This window comes from Tenrec ecaudatus, chromosome 13 (genome assembly GCF_050624435.1).
Source record: "Tenrec ecaudatus isolate mTenEca1 chromosome 13, mTenEca1.hap1, whole genome shotgun sequence".
Classification (NCBI taxonomy): Eukaryota; Metazoa; Chordata; class Mammalia; order Afrosoricida; family Tenrecidae; genus Tenrec; species Tenrec ecaudatus.
In genome coordinates this window covers 81,673,476-81,692,272 of record NC_134542.1, presented here as the reverse complement: position 1 = coordinate 81,692,272, position 18,797 = coordinate 81,673,476, and the positions used below count along the sequence as shown (strand labels likewise).

At 41.5% G+C, this 18,797-nt stretch overlaps 1 protein-coding gene across 1 annotated transcript in view; it reads right to left on the bottom strand.

Annotated features, from left to right (window-relative positions):
- Positions 1-9,749: 9,749 nt before the first annotated feature.
- Positions 9,750-18,797, bottom strand: part of CCDC148 (coiled-coil domain containing 148) — a 337,076-nt gene continuing 328,028 nt past the window's right edge. Inside the window, exons 15-16 of the mRNA XM_075529709.1 lie at positions 14,945-15,085; positions 9,750-9,990 (exon numbers count right to left, since the gene is read on the bottom strand). Coding sequence (XP_075385824.1) covers positions 9,844-9,990; positions 14,945-15,085 — 288 coding nt within the window. The 3' untranslated portion in view covers positions 9,750-9,843. The remainder of the gene's footprint in view (positions 9,991-14,944; positions 15,086-18,797) is intronic.

Below are 18,797 nucleotides of genomic sequence, written 5' to 3'. Positions count from 1 at the left end.
AATGCTGGCGCCCGGAGCGCCTGGAGACACGAGGTTCGAGTGAGGTGAGGTGGAATGTTGGAACTAAAACTAAAAATGATCTGCTCCTCACATGGGGGACCCTCCTAGCTGCTGCACTTCACCAGACACCAGAAACCAAACTCAGTGCTGACTCACAGCAAGCCTGCAGGCCAGGGCAGCGCTGCCCAGGTGAGTTTCCAAGACTGCACCTCTTCACCGGAGCACAAAGCCCCGGCTTTCTCCCTTGGAAGGGCTGGTGGTTTCAAACTGCTGACCTTGCCGTTAGCAGCCCAGCTCACAGCCGCGAGGGCTCCTATGTTCCATAGGGGATGGTTTATACAGACGCTGAGGCAATCGTCAGGTCCCTTACATTTGGTACATACGCCCAGTACACCATTGTTGTTTTGTTAGGTGTCGAGTTATTTTGGACTTATTGGAGGGACCCTGGGACAACAGAAGAAATCACGGGCCAGTCCTGCACCATCCTGACAATTGTTATGTTGTCTGCCAGTTTGTCATTCTGTGGCGACTTGCAAAAAAGATGCTTTGCCGCTGGGAGCTAGGGCCCTGTATTTCACATTCCAGCTGGGTAACTCAAGGTGAACAGGTCTCAGCAGAGCTTCAGATAAGAACAGACTAGATGACGTAATAGGCTGTCCCCTTCTGAGGGTAGCCACTGGAAACCTTGCGAATAGCAGCGCCTATTGTCAGGCATTTTTCATATTAGTCCGCCAGCTTTTCCCATCTTATAAACATGTTATTGAGATACAGTTCACACAACTCACCCATCTAAACTGTAGCCTGGGATGTGTTCAGCATAGACGCAGTTAGGTAGCCACCACCACAATCCTCATTCTGCTTAATGACTGCAGAGACTTTGTTTCATGCTGTGTCATGATTTTCAGAAGTATTTGTTGAGTTGAATTTAATCATAGATTTTGATTGAGAAAGAAAGGGAGGAATTTTGCTTAGACAAATAAAAATAAAGAAACCGCGAGGCTTTCATTGGTCTTTTATGCTAATTTAAAATAACTATGCTATATTGATAAAACAATGTGAATAAGAAAAGTATCTTAATATTTTATTTCTAGATAGTAAGGTCTTCATGCATATACATATAAATTCATGTTGTGTTCTGCTGAATATCCTTCAGCAAACGGATTATTTCCATTTCCAGGTAAGTTTTAATTCATTTAAGTAAGCTTAAAAACAAATCCTATTTTTAAAAATAATCTTCCTGCACTATGCTTCTGTGAACACCAATAGGGCATTTTTTGGAGCATTTTGTTGTAAATATACTGTGAAGGTAATCATTTCATATTAATACAATATTTATAAAATGTCTAAAGAAATATAAGCAAATTGTTGTTGAAGTTGTTTATAAATATTAAGAGTTTTCAGCATATGTGGTGCTAAATAATATTGACATGTCTGAGAAAACACACAGAAGTAGAAAGAAAATAAAGCAACTTCTCTTTCCTACCCGCACTTCCTCAACATACATTTTCTAAGGAAAAAGGTTGGTGGAATTATTGAGGCCTACAGAGACACGAGTCAGAGAAGACAGGGGGAAATGAGGTTGAAATGCTAATTGGAGTAATTCCAATGCAAAGAGAAAGAGTACAAGAAATCATTAGGACAAAAACAGGGCTCACTGTCCAGGGGAACCACCTTCCTGGAGACTTCCTTTTTCAGCAGTGACTTGAAGGAGGGTTCCAGAGCAGGTCGGTTTTCCCTGTAACTGTTCATACTCATTTTGTTTCATGTCCTTGATTGCAATCCCCACCCTGGGACATTCCCCCCCATGCTTCCCGTTTCCACTCCTCCTTTTCCCTCGGGCAACTGCTGCCCTCTGCTCTCAAACGATGGATCATCCTAAGGTATGTGTACCCCACTAGGGCGATGATTCCACATAGATTTTGTCTATTGTTGAGCAGAGAAATTAAGCTCGGAGGGCGTGTTTGTTTCCAAATCTGAAAGGACTTTAGCCTTGGGAGTTTCACTAGCCTCTAGCTGACAATAAGTAGAGCTTTTTATGATTTTCTGTTTTGTTCCACAATTTTCTTCCTTAAGCTGAGTGGTAGTTACATAATCTTGTGTCAATTTGAGGATGAGAGTGAAGGGGTGGAGGCTAGGCTGTCAATCAGGTCATAGTCACTGAGGCCTCTGTGTGTGCATGGCCTTCTCCAGAGGATTCTGGGAACTCCTTTATTCCTCCTTGGAGGCTGGAGTCTCTCTCTCTCTCTCTCTCTCTCTCTCTCTCTCTCTCTCTCTCTCTCTCTCTCTCTCTCTCTCTTTCTCTCTCTCTCTCTCCCTCTCTCAGCTCACTCTCTGGGAGACATTGCAGCTGCCAAAACACATGGAACTACCCTCATGCCCTGAACCACGTGGAGACCCCTCCCAGCACTGAGATTCTTACACCGCCACTGGATTCACAAGACTTCCCACCCACTGGCCTGTGATCTTCCTGCATTCAGTGTCATTGTGTGTATTTCATGAGTCTGAAGAAGATTTTATGGATTCGTATTGGACATATGGGCTAATATCGGACTTATGGTCTTGATCTAGACTGGGCTGGGATGTTTTCTCAATGTTCAATTGCTCTTCTATATAAAGCTTTTTTCCTACACACAGGAGTGTCTATGAATTTGTTTCTCTAGTGAACCAGGACTAACACAAGCTGTAAACAATATGGTGAGAACAGAATGGATTGGATGCTAAATTCCACCATAAGGATTAAGCGGTTCACTTAATTCCATAACAGGTTGTTCACCTTGTGGGTTCCATTATTATAATCCATTGTATTGGCTCCCAAAGTGAAATAGTCACTGTACCTAAATGCTCAGTGTCTAAGTTTCTGGAAAGTTTCTCCCTGGGGACCTCTAGAGTTAGCAATACTGGTCAGTAGCCCAACATTGTTCATCCTCAAATGCATTCTTAAGCATGCAGTCATTTTCAGAAACAAATCAATCAAATATCAGAATGAGTTAGGATTTCCAGCTCATTCATCCTTTATGAGATTTGATTGTGCTTTTAAAAAGTCTCATGAACATTTCTCTTTTTTCCTCAAGTTCCTCTGAAAACTTTACTTAAAAAATGGATATATAGAGAGGAGCTGACACCAAGGGCTCAAGTAGAAAGAAAATGTTTTGGGAATGTTGAGGGCAACATAGGTACAAGTGTGCTTAATACAATTGAATGATGGATTGTCATAAGGTTTGTAAGAGCCCCCTCCCCAATAAAATAATTAATAAGAAAAAGGATATATATATATATATATATATATATATATATATATATATATATATATCCAAAAGCCAAACTCACTGCCATTGAGTTGATGCTGACTCATAGCAACCCCCTTGTGGGTTTCAGAGACCGCTACTGTTTACAGGAATAGAAAGTCCAGTCTTTCTCTCACAGAGCTGCTAGTTGTTTTGAACTGACGACCATATGGACTTCAGCCCAATGCCTAACCACTATACCGCTAGGGCTCATGTGTATCTGTACCTCTGTGTCCTGAACTTTAAATTTAGCACTTGATATTTCAAGTTGATGAGGAAGACTAGTTGTTATGCAGTGGGCTGCTAATCATAAGGTCAATAGTTCAAAATCTCCAGCCACTCCAAGGGAGAAAGACCAGGCTCTCTACTCCCATAAAGACAGTTCTACCTTGTCCTATAAGGTCACTAAGAGTTGGAATCAAATTGGCAGCCCCAAGTTTAGGGGGAGGGGGTTGTTGTTGTTTTTATCAAGATGATATATCCATTTTAATAAGCGTAAAATAGAACTCAAAAAAACCTGAGTAACATTAAAAAGCAAAACAAAATAAAACAAATAGGAGGTTTCATTGCTTTGTGGGAAAAGAAATCCATTTTCCCACAAACTTTTCGAAGTCTCCTTTTATATAGCAGATATTGAAAATGCCACTCCAGGAATTTTGTTAATACTATACAGGGTTTTGATTTATGAGAAAATACACTGTGTTTTCTATTGTATAGCTGGTCCTTCCATGAAGCGAAAAATCATTTCTCTGCTAAAAATCATTTCTGTGGGAACAGTACTCACTAATTAAGGTGATGTTAAAACAACAGCAACAACAAAGCTGAAGTAAAAAGCTTCCTCCTGTTTCCTGAAGCATGGAAGTGGTTGCGGGAGAGCAGACTACAGAGATGGAAAGATTCTCTGCAGAGGGCAGGAGAGGATGGCTGGGACATTCCCAACCACTGAGAACACCATTGAGTCCCTTCTGGCTCAGGGCAACCCTAGCGGACTGAGCAGAAAATGCCTGTTGGTTTCTGAGATTGCTAGTCTTTCTTGGCATAGAGAGCTTCATCTTCCTCCTGCTGAATGGCGGGTAGGTAGTATTAAACTGCTGCCCTTGCCGTGAGCCATGGACCTCATCGAGAGCAGGCCATTTGGTAACCCATTACATGACCAGGGCTCCTTTTTAGTGAGCAACGAAACCCATTCATGCCAGATTATAAAAGAAGGGAAATTAGTAAAGGTTGTGAGGCAGTTCCTAGATTGTCTAGAAGAGTCAAAGAGTCAGTATTTAAGACTCTTCACCCAACAAGCTCCTCCACCCTCACCAGAGACTGCTCCCCTGAGTACCCATTACAGTTATGCTCACCTCCATAGATTGGATTCTGACTCATAATGACTCTATGGGACAGGGCAGAGCTGCCCTTGTGGGTTTCTGAGACTGAAACCCTTTACAGGAGTTGAGAGTCTCATTTTTCTCCTTTGGAGCTGCTAGTGGCTTTGAACTGCTGACCTTATGGCTAACACCCCAACAAATAACCCCTATGCTACCAGGGCTCCTTGCAATTTTGCTAGTCCCCTGCAAGTTTCCTTGCACCACATCTCTTGAGTACTGGATGCTATAATCTATGTATCTGCTGACCCTCAAAACTGCTGGTCCCTGAGACTAAAACCCCTGAAAGAAAATATGGTGCATTCTTCCTTTCTCACACAGCTCTCCTGTAAATTAAAGTCTCATATCAGTATGACTGCTTGGTAGAGAATAGGTCACAAGAGATTAGAAAAATGCAGTCTCTAAACTGGGAGATGGGAGGCATAATGTAAGACACTTCCCAACTTTGGGAATGGTGTGGCTGAATAGGCACGAAGCAGGGCTTACACGCTCCATTACCTGCTTTTCCAGGGGGAGCTAAGAAGTGAATAGGTTCTGATCGATCGGATGTTAAAGCTGAAAGAGCACGCTGAATGAATCCCACTTTTAAGATGTGCATAATATAATATGACAGAGAGTGGTGAGAGAGAGAGTGGAGAGAGAAAGAGAGAGAGAGAGAGAGAGAAATGCATGGAAAGATTGGTCTTTGATGGAGGGAGAGTTTCCTCCTCAGTTAGAAGGAAAAGGTAAATGAAGATTTCGGTGCATTTGGTTATAGTCTTTCCATTTAATTTAAGACAAGGTCATCATGCTCAAGGTTATGGCCTTAAATCAGGCTCTCCTTCCTTCCTTCCTTTCTTCCTTCCTTCCTTCCTTCCTTCTTTCCTTCCTTCCTTCCACCATTATTTAGATTACAAAATACATCTTCACTGTGACCTCACTATACATGTAAATAGTAATTAAAATAAAATCTCACAGCACAGTGTTTATTCTTATGGGATCTTCCTTCCTTCCTCTCTCCATCCTTCTTTCCAAGGTGAAGCTGGCACAAGAGTTGAGGGCGTAGAAGGAAGGAATCCTATCCAAGGGTCCCTTGAAGCCTGGGAACATATTGGTGACATGTTGGGCTGCTAACCACAAGGTTGGCAGCTCAAAACCATGAGCCGCTCCTAGGGAAAACGACTAGGCTTTCTACTCCTGTCAAGACCGACAGTCTTGAAACTCAGAGGGCAGTCCTCCTCTGTCCCAGAGGGTCACGGTGAGTCAGCATCAACTTGATAGCAGTGGGTTTGGTTTGGGTTTTTTATTTATCCCTAATATCGGGGCAAATACGATTCTAAAGCAGTTACTAACCTTCCTATCTCAGAAAAGTATGTAAAATAGCAATATAAAGTTAGCTAAAAATTAGTCGTTAAAATTATTTCTACACATTGTATTAAAATTTTTCAAAATAATTTATTTTCTCAATATTCTTTCATTTTCTTGGGAATTATTAATACTGACATGAGTCTATAAGACACTATGCATACTTTAAGAAATAGAAGTATCCTATAATCATTACCCTGGTTAAGTAATAAAACATTTTGTATAGCTTGGAAGGATCCCTAATCCCTGAAAATCAGCCTCTCTACCCTCTACATGAAATCCTTACTTTACTTTTAGGAATAATCATCTTCTTGTTTTTCTCAACTGTTTTACCACCTGTCTGTGCATCCCTAAAGTAGGTTTTGTTACTTTGGATAAATGAAGTAGTACACAGTATGTATGCTTTTGCACTTGACTGCTTTCATAGGCTATTATGTAGACATTAATTTAAATTATATTGCCATGTATCTTTCCATTACACTGACAGACCATATTTTTTAATATCCATTCTATTGTTGATGAATAATCGGCTTGTTTTCACTGGGCCACCAGAGGTTTTGTTTCCTTCCACATCTAAGCAGCAGCTTCTCTAGGGTCTACAGCTACGAGAAGAACTGTGGGATCTAAAGGTCTGAGCACCTCAATATTACAAGACCAGAAATCTCAACTTACACGCCCGCCAACATGGTGTGCTTCTTTCCCATTGTGCTCTACCACAACTTGGGATTGTTAGATTTCTTAATTGTTGATAATTTGGTGGGTGTGTTCGGTATTTCATGGCAGTTTTCATTAGTATTTGCCTCTTCTTCTCTGTGGATTAATTCTTAGGAATTCAGATTTATATAGTTTCATTTAAAAATACTGGTTAGCCCAAGGCCCAAGTGTCGGCCAATGGAGATCCCCTCATAGAGGGGTTTAGGAGAGGAGATGGGTTAATTAGGGTATGAGGTAGTATCGATGAAGAACACAGCTTTCCCCAAGATCCTGGATGCTTCCTTCCCCCAACTACCATGATCCGAATTCTACCTTGCAGGGCTGGATAGGACAGAGGCTGTACACTGGTACATATGAGGGTTGGAGGTACAGGGAATCCAGGGTGGATGATACCTTCAGGACCAAGGGTGTGAGGGGCGATGCTGGGAGAGTGGAGGGTGAGTGGGTTGGAAAGGGGGAACTGATTACAAGGATCCACATGTGACCTCCTCCCTGGGAGAGGGACAGCAGAGAAGGGGGGAAGGGAGACTCCGGATAGGGCAAGATATGACAAAATAACGATGTATAAATTACCAAGGGCATATGAGGGAGGGGGGAATGGGGAGGGAGGGGGAAAAAAGGAGGACCTGATGCAAGGGGCTTAAGTGGAGAGCAAATGCCTTGAGAATGATTGGGGCAGGGAATGTATGGATGTGCTTTATACAATTGATGTATGTATATGTATGGATTGTGGTAAGAGTTGTTTGAGTCCCTAATAAAATGTAAAAGAAGAAAAGAGAAAAAAATGATTAGGGCAAAGACTGTACAGATGTGCTTTATACAATTGATGTATGTATATGTATGAACTGTGAAAAGAATTGTATCAGCCCCAATAAATTGTTAAAATAAAAAAGATATAAATAAATAAATAGATAGATAAATAAATAAAATAAAAATACTGGTTAGGATTCATTAAACTGATTTCAGGACCTACAGTTTATAAAACAACGGATCTAGGGCATATTACTTTACTTTTATGAATCTTTCCTTAACTGTAATTTATGGACTATTTCATATGGTTATTATGATGGTTTCAAGGGGCTGAAAAAGTACACTCCTCCACCACCCCCCTAAGAAAATAAAGACATTCCCACAGCCTGATCCCTAGAACCTATGATCCTAGAGATTTAACTAAGGATCTTGATATGATAGTAGCCTAGATTTTCTGGATGGGATCTAAAGCTCATGAAAGTAGCCTTTTAAGAGAAGACATACAGAGAGAAACTGTGATGTGAAGGCGGAGGATGAGATTGGAATGATGTGGCTCTGAGTGGAGAATTGGCAAGGGCGCTGGGAGTCACGGGAGGCTAGGAGGACGGCAAGGAACAACCCTCGTCCTCAGGCCATGGGGAAGTGGCCTCCTGACACCCTGATTTCACACTGGTGGTCTCTGGAATTGTAAGAAAATACATTTCTGTCATTTTACACCACCAAATTTATGGTAATTTGTTCCAGGAGCCCCATCCATCCCTCCCAAAATTGAACACCAGTAGTCAAATAAGATATTCTAGGTGAACCTCATCAATGATGTGAAGCACAAAATAGATGCTCAGTGAATGGTAACTATGATTCAAGAAGAGAGAGACAGCAAGGCCTGCGTCTGAGGATGGCCAACAGCTACACTGCTGCCCAACTCTCAACGGATGCTGCCACTTTGGTTACCTTTTAACTCATTGAAGACAGGCTTTCCTCCTGTTGTGTGCCCACCAGCTGCGGCTGTTGAGCAAACCTCACAGGTAACTTTCGCTTGGAATCTGCGTGGGTTTCCCTGCACATCTGCATGGACATGGATGCTGAGCTGGCCCCTGCGAACATCAGCTTCACGCCGTAGAGACCAAGTGCTCTGACACAGGAGGGCTCTCATGGGTTTATCGTTGAAGGTTCCACATCAAGAAAAGCGAGGGCCCATGAGGAAACCATGAGACCCAGGGAAATTCTCCCAACATAAATGCCGGTGTTTATTATTTCCTTACTCTTGTTAAAGCGTACTTTTCTTTCGTGTAATGCTGCTGATGGAACAAGCAGCACGGTAAGGTATTAAAATAAATTTTGTAATATGGAAAAGTATTTTGCCCACAGACCTTTTGTCAAGGTCCATCTGGCAGGCTGGGCTTATTTCATTGCTTATTATCATGACGGTGGGGACATCATGGAGCCTGGGCTTTGTCCTTTGTATCTTATCCCAACAGCTGTATGGAGGTCACATCTAGGACTGCAGGAGGACTGGGAAGCAATAGAGAGAAAAGGGCTGGCATCTCCTTTATCAGTAACAGTGATGGTTTTCAACAACACTGATTTGCTCTTCTCATTAAATACCCACTTTCTAGAAATAGCCATAAATTTATCCTTAGCTTTTAGTCAAAGGGTTTTCCTTTTCTAGGAAATCATCTGGATATTTGGTGGATAATTGGGAACTTTGAACAGCATTCTAAATACTGTAAACTTTCAAGTAGTGCTTCCCAAAATCTCCATGTTGTTTTCCCACCCCCAAGCCAAAACAGATGCTCCCATGCTTGAAATGCAATTTCTAATTTATTCTTAAGGGCTAATTTGCAAAATGAAATTGTTTGGATGATTGGTTTGCAGTAAACATGATGTACAAAATTGGTTTCTAAATTTAGAGAAAGGTTGAGTCTCCTCTTGTAATAATCAAGAAATAATAGAAGTATTAATGATAATTCAGCTCCCATAATTAAAAAGTCAAATTCCAAAATAACAAGCACAAGTCAGGGTTAACAGGTGGCTGCTCCACAATTTATGATTTTTGCAAATGGTTACCTTGAGGCTTGTTTCGTGGCTAAGACAACTGCCAAGACGTAATTTACCAAATGATAGTACAGGTGCCACATGGATAATCATTAAGCCCAATACTCCTGGGGGATGTAGTAGTATTAAGTAAAATTTAAAGGTATCATAAATAGTGACAAAAATTCTAAGAGTCATAAAACACAGGCAAAGATGTTTAATAGACACTTTGATTTCTATGTCATGGATTTTTAAAGCATGGGAAACTAGAAATTATAATCATACATGTAAATGGACTCAAGGGAAAAATCTTGTTCGTGTATAATAGGAATTGAAGCCAGGCTCTAAGTCTGAAATACTGTAGACTCCAAGTCTTTCCTTGGAGGTTTCTGAGGACTGATTTTGGGAAACATCTCTTTAGCATAAAATGTTTTATGAAGGCCAGCTTCTCGAAGTGCTAACTCAAAGCGCAGTCTGGGGTCAGAAATGATCTGTAGAAATGAAAGGCAACGTTAGTGAATAGAAATTCGTTGAACTAAAGGACATTTATCACTAAATTCTGTGTTTCCCCAAGCTGCTGTTTCCTCCTTGATAGTTGGCTAGATGACAGCAAACTTTTTATATAAAGATGATTATATACCCGTCACTTTGTAACGCACAAATTCCTAAGCTTTTTGACATTTTTCACACTTCTAGTTCTTCAGTGGTATCTACATAGAATACATTAAAAAACTGTATAGTTTCTTGATTAGTCAAAACACAACCCATTAAAATCAGTAAGAGAGGAGATAATAGATGGCTACTTTCTGGTACTATCGTAGATACATGCATTTATTGATAGCTGAAATTTAAAAGTACAGAAAGTTGGTAATGAAAATAAAAAGCCACAACCTTGTGCATCTGTCTTTAAACAGATATTTTAATTACCCAATCATTTGGCTATATGTAAATTAAGTTTAAACACATGGCCACGATGTGGCGAACAAAATCAATGGAACTTCTCCTCCAGGGCCGGATTTCTATTTTCAGCAGGACTAGAAAATGCTGCCATCAACCTGATTCTCAGTGGGAATAGACAGATGAGTAGTTCAATTTCTGTTTTTATTTATAGCTGATTGGACCTTATTCCTCTTCCCCTCTTTCTATGAATATTAAATGTCAACAGGCTCTGTTTGCAATCATAGGAAGGTGGCCCCATATGGATCTTAGCTAATGAGGCATTTTCCATGGACTTGAGGCCTCGGTATAAGCGTAATAAGATGTTGAAAGCAGCCCCTCCCTCAAGGAGCTCTTAAGCTAAGGAGGTAATAAGACCGCCACAGAACACCTGTAGATCTGCATCTTTGACGGATGCTTTGAGTAGTCAAATATGGAGGCACACCTTCTAAGTGCCAAAAGGATGTGGGTGGCCTCGGGTAAAGATAGGAACTTGAGCTAGTCTTACAGTTCAGCTTATTCTTCCAAAAGGCAAAAGGGGTATGAAGTAAGACTTAGCAAGAAAGGATGGCCTATTGCAAACGTAGTGGTGTAATGGGTCAATTTGGGATTAGAGCGCTGGGTAGCAGTGGGCAACAGTGGAAATGGAAACTTCTAAACCTGGGGCCCAAATCTGAAAGGCTTGAGGGTTACAGCAAGGAGTCTGGAGAGCTTCTGGGCATTATCTTTATTTTTAGCATGAAAGGAATATTATCATGGTGATTGCATAAGAAGATAGATCTGGCTATAAATTCAGGACAAATTAACATGGTAGTGAGAAAAGAGGTGAAGGCCGGGAGAGTGGTGTGGCATCTAGTACAACTGTCTGCACATCTGAACTTGGTGAGCCACGGTGAAGAAATCACTGTCAGAAACACTATGAAGGGAAGAAGCGAGAGAACTTGGCAGCAACTGGTTAGCTCCTGCATCTAGGGATGACAAGGAGTGTGACCCAAAGAATAATACAAATATTTGTGTAAAAGCAATGACAAATTCAAGCTCTGGACCCAGATGTCTCCTCTTCTCTGCCAATACAGTCTCTCTGATCTCTCTGACCTCCTCCAAGGGGTCCATGGTCCACCTGTGGACTGTAGACGCTCAAAGGGTTTGGTGGGTTTGCTTCTCTCCTGAGTTACAGAGGTGAGATATTTAAAATAGTTTCCTTATTCTATTGTTGAACTGATAGCAAGTGAAATGTAGGTCTCTCTCTGATCCTGACGACCAAGTCCCCAATTTCCCTCCTGAGGTGTGAAGTAATTAGCTTCTTATGTGACTTGATATCATTGCTTTAAACATAACCTGAATGAGACAAACTCTCTTTCTAAATCTGATCTTAACTGATCAATGTTATCACTATTTAATGACTATAATTTCCCAAATTACTATTCGGTGCCAGCCCTGGTGACATAGTAGACTTAGCTTGGTGGCAGCAAGATGAGACAGTCTGCTTGCGTAAAGACGTATAGACCCGGAAACCCTAAGGAGCAGTGTATTTTGTCCTATAGGCTCACTCTGAGTCAGAAGAGACTTAACAGCAATGGAGTTTGTGGGTAACCATCCAATGTTGTGGGAAGTTGTCATTTATAATCCGGATGTTTAATAAAATCAAAACCTCACAAAACTAAAATCAAACTCATTGTCATCAAGTCAATTTCCTTTCCTGAGGAAGCTGGAGGTTGGGAGGTTGGAGTAGAACTGCTCTCTGGGGCTTCTGAGACTGCAAATGCTGACGGGACCCAGAGGCCACACCTTTCTCCCCAGTGAGCTGTGACCAGTTGGTTATCAGTGTAATACTTCACAGTCAGGTACCAAGTGGAGCAAGCAAGCAAGGTATGAAGATGTTAATGGCATATCCTGTATTCACACCATTGCTAAATAGTGACTGTGCTTTTGAATCTAAAATTCAGGTTCTTCTCACAATTCCACATTGTATTCTTTGGGATTATCCTTATTTTCTTTATCTGCTCCTAATCTCTGCTACAACCAATCTTGTCTGCAACCACCACTTCACAAGACTCCACTATCTTTAGAGGTCCTGGTCCACCCCCATTCTCCATTAAGAACACATTGTTAAACTATACCTGCTGCAAAATCTCACCTCTGCTCACACTGGGAGGGTCCAAAGTCTTTGTAAAGCACACCCACCATCCTTTTCACATTCTGACTCCAACCCTTGTTTTAGGCCTATCTCCCAGCAATCAACCTTCAAGGAAGGGTGGGGTCATACCCCTCTTGGGCTTGGTAAAATCCTCATTCCTCAGTCCACGTTTCTGAGTTTTCCAGTCTCTGACTTTACTCACTTGGAAGCCCAAGTTGCCCTCCGTGCTTTGATTGTGGAGAGATGGTTGCATTGTTATCATTTACTCCCTCTCCATACTTGTCCCCCGTGAGCCTCTGGTACTGCATTTATGAAGCTGATGGCTAGGACGTAGCACAAAAGATTCCTCTCTGACATCTTCTCTTTGTGTATGTGTGTGTGTTCCTCTATTTTTCTTTCTTTCTTCTTTTTTTCTAAATCATTTTATTAGGGGCTCATACAACTCTTATTACAATCCATACATACATCAATTGTGTAAAGCATTTGTACATTCATTGCCTTCATCATTCTCAAAACATTTGCTCTCTAATTAAGCCCCTGGTATCAGCTCCTCATTTTCCCCCTCCCTCTCTGCTCCCTCTCCCTCATGAACCCTTGATAATTTATAAAATACTATTTTGTCATATCTTGACCTGTCTGACGTCTCCTTTACCCACTTTTCTGTTGTCTGTCCCCCAGGGAGGAGGTCACGTGTAGATCCTTGTAATCGGTTCCCTCTTTCCAACCCACCCTCTCTCTACCCTCCCAGTATCACTACTCTCACCACTGGTCCTGTGGTGAGGGATCATCTGCCCTGGATTCCCTGTGTTTCCAGTTCCTATCTGTACCAGTGTACATCCTCTGGTCTAGCCAGATTTTTAAGGTAGAATTGGGATCATGATAGTGGGGTGGGAGAGGAAGCATTTAGGAACTAGAGGAAAGTTGTATGTTTCATCGCTGCTACATGCATCATCAGAACAAAAAACCATATCATTGTGAATGAGGGGGAGTGAGGAGTGGAGACCCAGAGCCCATCTGTAGGCCACTGGACATCCCCTCACAGAAGGGTCTCGGCGGGAGACGAGCCTGACGTCTTCTCTTAAGGCTGCAGTCTGGGTTAACCATTCCCATCCCCATCCAGGCCCACAAACTTTGGAGATGGAAAAACAATCCTGTCCCTTACAACAAGTTACAAATGATTCAAGAACCACAAACGTATTTTTACAAACAAATGAAATCACTATTGTCTGGGCAATATCCTTTAAAATTTTTTCAATTTTATTTCAGAGCCATATGTTCATACTGAAAAAGCCGCTTACAGCTCTCAAGATGCAGTTTGCTGAGTCCGGCCCTACACTTACCTTCAAAAGAGAAGAGACCCCCCTCCCACCTCCCCAACCCCCGATCCAGGAGCTGTATCTTACATGCTACTTTCCCTCCCAGTCAAGTTCCTCTGCTCACACCCTCCAGAGAGGTTCACTCTGTCTTGTCCAGGTGGTATCCCTGGTCCTTTACCTGGACACAGTGCCAGGACAGAGTTTATAGCACATCTAGTATGTGCTCCATAAATATTTGTCTAATTAATCGATGAATAAATTATTCATCTTTTTATTTCCTAGCAAAGTATGCAGTGCATAATAGAGGCACATTAGATTTCTTTGGCAGTGGATGAATTAATGAACTGCGTTACTTTTAAAGTAGACAGATACTTAGCTTCTCCCCTTTGATTCCTAAAATTAACAATTATTATCTTCATTAATTTCAGGATACCCAATCATTCCTCAGTCATCCCTCCTCCCTCTTTTTCAGTCCATCTTTTTTTGTGTGTGTCCCTTATCAGTTCTAGGCACAGATTAAAATGAACCATATGCTTTTAGGAATGGTTAAATAACATTAACTTTTTCCCCCACAGAAATGTTTTATCATATACTTTGATGTATTATCTTTTACTGTTCATTTTAATTTCTGGAAGTTTTCTTCAGCTTTGTCCTATATCGGTACCATCAATTGTTTCTTTACTGGGATGTGCTAATTAACTTAAGCATAAATTCATTAATAAAATAGAGAAATACTGAAGTAACAAAATAAAATATTAGCAGAGTTTCAAATACCATTTTACAGAGGTTATTCAAATTCAACAAGTAATTTTTCATGCCAGATTTGATAACATTTTCAGGTAAACTATCTAAGTCTATGGTCATCTGCAATTTTATGATACTAAGAATCATGCAATAATTATATGCTATCTTTTATAAGGAAAAATCTGCTAATAGGTGTGGTGTTCAAATGTAATAAACAGGAAATGCCACCCATGACCCCAAACACACATACTTCCACAGCTCTTGTGTCATCCTCCTGGGCTCTGTGTAACGCACACTAATTTGCATAATTACCTGCTGCTCGGTGTATGTGTTCAATGTGAAAAGTGGCTTTTGAAGAAGAAATTCTTCTTCAGTTCCAATCCCCATCCTGGCTTTGGATGCCACTGTATCTGACATCATTCTAACAGGATCGAACTGAGCCACAATAGCAACCTGAAAGAAGACAAAGCAGAGCTGCTAGGGACAAGGAGCAGGCTAAAGACTCTGGATAACATTACTGATGTTTCATGTCTATTAAAATTAAAGGTAAAACCCGAGCGAAGAGCAGAAAAGTAAATCGAAAGCAGGCCAGTATCACAGATCCTCGAAGGAGTTCATGGCTTAAACACAAAACACAATACAGGATTAAAAGGCCATGGCCTGTAATGTTTTATTAATGCATGAATAATTAAAACTATGATTCATTTTCAGATTAAAAACTGATCATTTGGAAACAAAGACACAGGGAATTTTGCATAGAATTCCTACATACTCCATTGTCCTGAAAGCAACCCCAAACAATAGTAATACTTTTAAAACCATGCATGAGTTATGGTTATGGGACCACCTTGAAGCTTTCCCGACATTGTAAATTCGTCAGCTAAATCTAGATTACATCATTTATGGGTAAAGTCGAGTCTGTTGACATTCTAGGGCAAGATGAGTGAATTTCCACCATACCAGACAATGAGACTTTCAGGAACTGTTGTAAACTATTGCTCTTTCTTCCACCAAGAGTTTCCAGAGTAATTTTAACCCAATCGCCTTTGTCCTTTACAATTATACAAACCTGAACCCTTATGAGAAGTCACTAATTCTGTAAATTATATGCACCATTCGTAACACTTGCCTGATGTTTCCTGAAGTCAAGAATTAGCAGTCATAGAATGCCCTTTATAGCCAGCCGTCTGACAGAAGGCTGAACACACCTTAATTGTTGTAAGGTTTCTGACCAACATCTCTTATGCCATGTTCCAAACACTGATTACAGATAACAGGCACAGACATTTTGATTTTTGGTGATGTTAAAGATGAAAATAAGTCTAATCCAGCTATCAAATTTCTGCTTTTTAAAAAAAAAAACAAGAACAGTTAATCACGGCAATGTTCTGTTTTGTCCTCAGAAGCCAATACATGATTTGATGATGGATGAATAATTTAAAATTGTTGTATCTAGAATGATTATCTTGCATTTTTATGCCTTCACCTTATTTCTATCATCCATTTTACTGCTCTGCCCCTTTACTTCATCTCTATGGAAGCATGTAACAACACTTCCTTGGCTTGGTTCCAGTCTTGGTGCTTACAAACTGTGGGACATGGAGGAAAGCTCCTAATTTCTGGGTCCCTGAGTTCTCCCTTTCATAAAGAGGAAATGGGAATAATGTCTATACTACAGGGAGTGATATAAAGATTAAGTGAGTCAGTACCTCAAAACATTTTAGAACATAGCTTTTTACTGAGTAAATACTCAAGGAATGTGAACTCACATAAACTTATGAGGCAGGTACAACTATAACTGTCTCCATTTTTCCCCAAGGTATAAGATCCAAGTTTCCTCTGCCAGTGACTAGCAGAACAAGCTTGTGTCAAGTTTAAAAGACACCAGAGACAAAAGTCTTATCCACCAGGCTGTTTTGCTCCATTCAGAAGAGGGAAACCAGTCATTGCCCATCAGGTGGGAAATGCTACCTGTGAATGTTTCCCAACCTGAACCCATCACTTCTGGGTTTAAAGCTGAACTATTATTACCAAGTAAAACGACTCTATCACATTGCCCAAGTTCATAAATTCCTGCTTGTTCCATCTACTGCTACATTTCACCTCTTTTGCCTACTTTACTTAGGCAAAGCAATGGGAAGCTAATCTGGCTACAAAAACAAAACAAAGTATCTTTTTTAAAAAAATCATTTTATTGGGGGCTTGTACAATTCTTATCACTATCCATACATACATCCATTGTGTCGAGCACATATGTACATTTTTTACCATCATCATTCCCAAAACATTTGCCTTCCACTTGAGCCCTTAATATCAGCTGCTTGTTTCCCCCCTCCCTCATCCTATCTTTTAAAATCTATCTAAGTACATGGATTTAATCCAGTATATATATATTTCCTTCTAATAAAACTTTTAATAAAACATTTTATTAGGGGCTCATACAACTCTTATCACAATCCATACATATACATACATCAATTGTATAAAGCACATCTGTACATTCTTTGCCCTAATCATTTTCAAAGCATTTGCTCTCCACTTAAGCCCTTTGCATCAGGTCCTCTTTTTTTCCCCTCCCTCCTTGCTCCCCCTCCCTCATGAGCCCTTGATAATTTATAGATTGTTATTTTGTCATATCTTGCCCTATCCGGAATCTCCCTCCCCCCCCCCCCCCCCGCCTTCTCTGCCATCCATCTCCCAGGGAGGAGGTCACATGTGGATCCTTGTAATCGGCTCCCCCTTTCCAACTCACTCACCCTCTATTCTCCCAGCATCGCCCCTCACACCCTGGTCCTGAAGGTATCGTCCACCCTGGATTCCCTGTGCCTCCAGCTCCCATATGCACCAGTGTTCAACCTCTGCCCTATCCAGTCCTGCAAGGTAGAATTCGGATCATGGTAGTTGGGGGGAGGAAGCATCCAGGATCTGGGGGAAAGCTGTGTTCTTCATCGGTACTACATCTCACCCTGACTGATCCATCTCCTCTCCTAAACCCCTCTATGAGGGGATCTCCAGTGGCCGACAAATGGGCCCTGGGTCTCCACTCTGCACTTCCCCCTTCATTCACTATGGTATACACACACACACACATTCCTTTTTTTTTTGCATGATGCCTTATACCTGGTCCCTTTGGCCCCTCGTGATGGCACAGGCTGGTGTGCTTCTTCCATGTGGGCTTTATTGCTTCTGAGCTAGATGGCCGCTTGTTCACCTTCAAGCCTTTAAGACCCCAGACACTATCTCTTTCGAAAGCCGGGCACCATCAGCTTTCTTCACCACATTTGCTTATGCACCCGTTTGTCTTCGGCAATCGTATCATGGAGGTGTGCAGCCAATGATATGATTTTTTGTTCTTTGATGCCTGATAACTGATCCCTTTGGGACCACGTGATCACACAGGCTGGTGTGTTCTTCCATGTGGGCTTTGTTGCTTCTGAGCTAGATGGCCGCTTGCTTATCTTCAAGCCCTTAAGACCCCAGACACTATCTCTTTTGATAGCCGGGCACCATCAGCTTTCTTCACCACATTTACTAGTTCACTCACTTTGGCTTTAGCAGTTGTGTCGGGAGGGTGAGCAACAAAGTATCTTTTAAGAAGCTATTTGTGAACTATTTGTGGACTCGGGTATTGCCAAGCAGAGATCCTACCTAAAGAAGAGTCTGTTGGTAGCACCGCACAAGGTTTGTAGACAGTAAACTTCCTCAGCTAGATGTAGTTTCACTGTTGTAAATAGATACCATTTCACTAATAAGCTAGAGGTGATGGGGGAGCATTTAAATTTAGAGAGGACTTTTTTTTTTTTTAAGGTGCTGACATCCCCTGAGGTAAGTACAATCAGCTGCCAGGATTAGAAGAATAAACATCTATCTCACAATAAATGGGTGGAAGCATAGATAGTTGGAGGGAGGGCAGGCCATACCTAGGGAGCTACACGAGAGTCCAGCATAAAGAAGGGGAAGTGGGGCAGGGGGGAGGAGAAGCGGGGTAGGGAGAAACCGAGTGGATGGTATGGAGGGAACAGGGCACTAACCCACCCAGGGGAGAGTATTGGTTGTGTCCCCACAGAACTGGAACATGCATACGGACCCCACCATGACACGCCAAACCAGGAGGGCAACATAAAGTGCAGAGGAATACACAAAAAGACTGGGCCATATGCCAGCC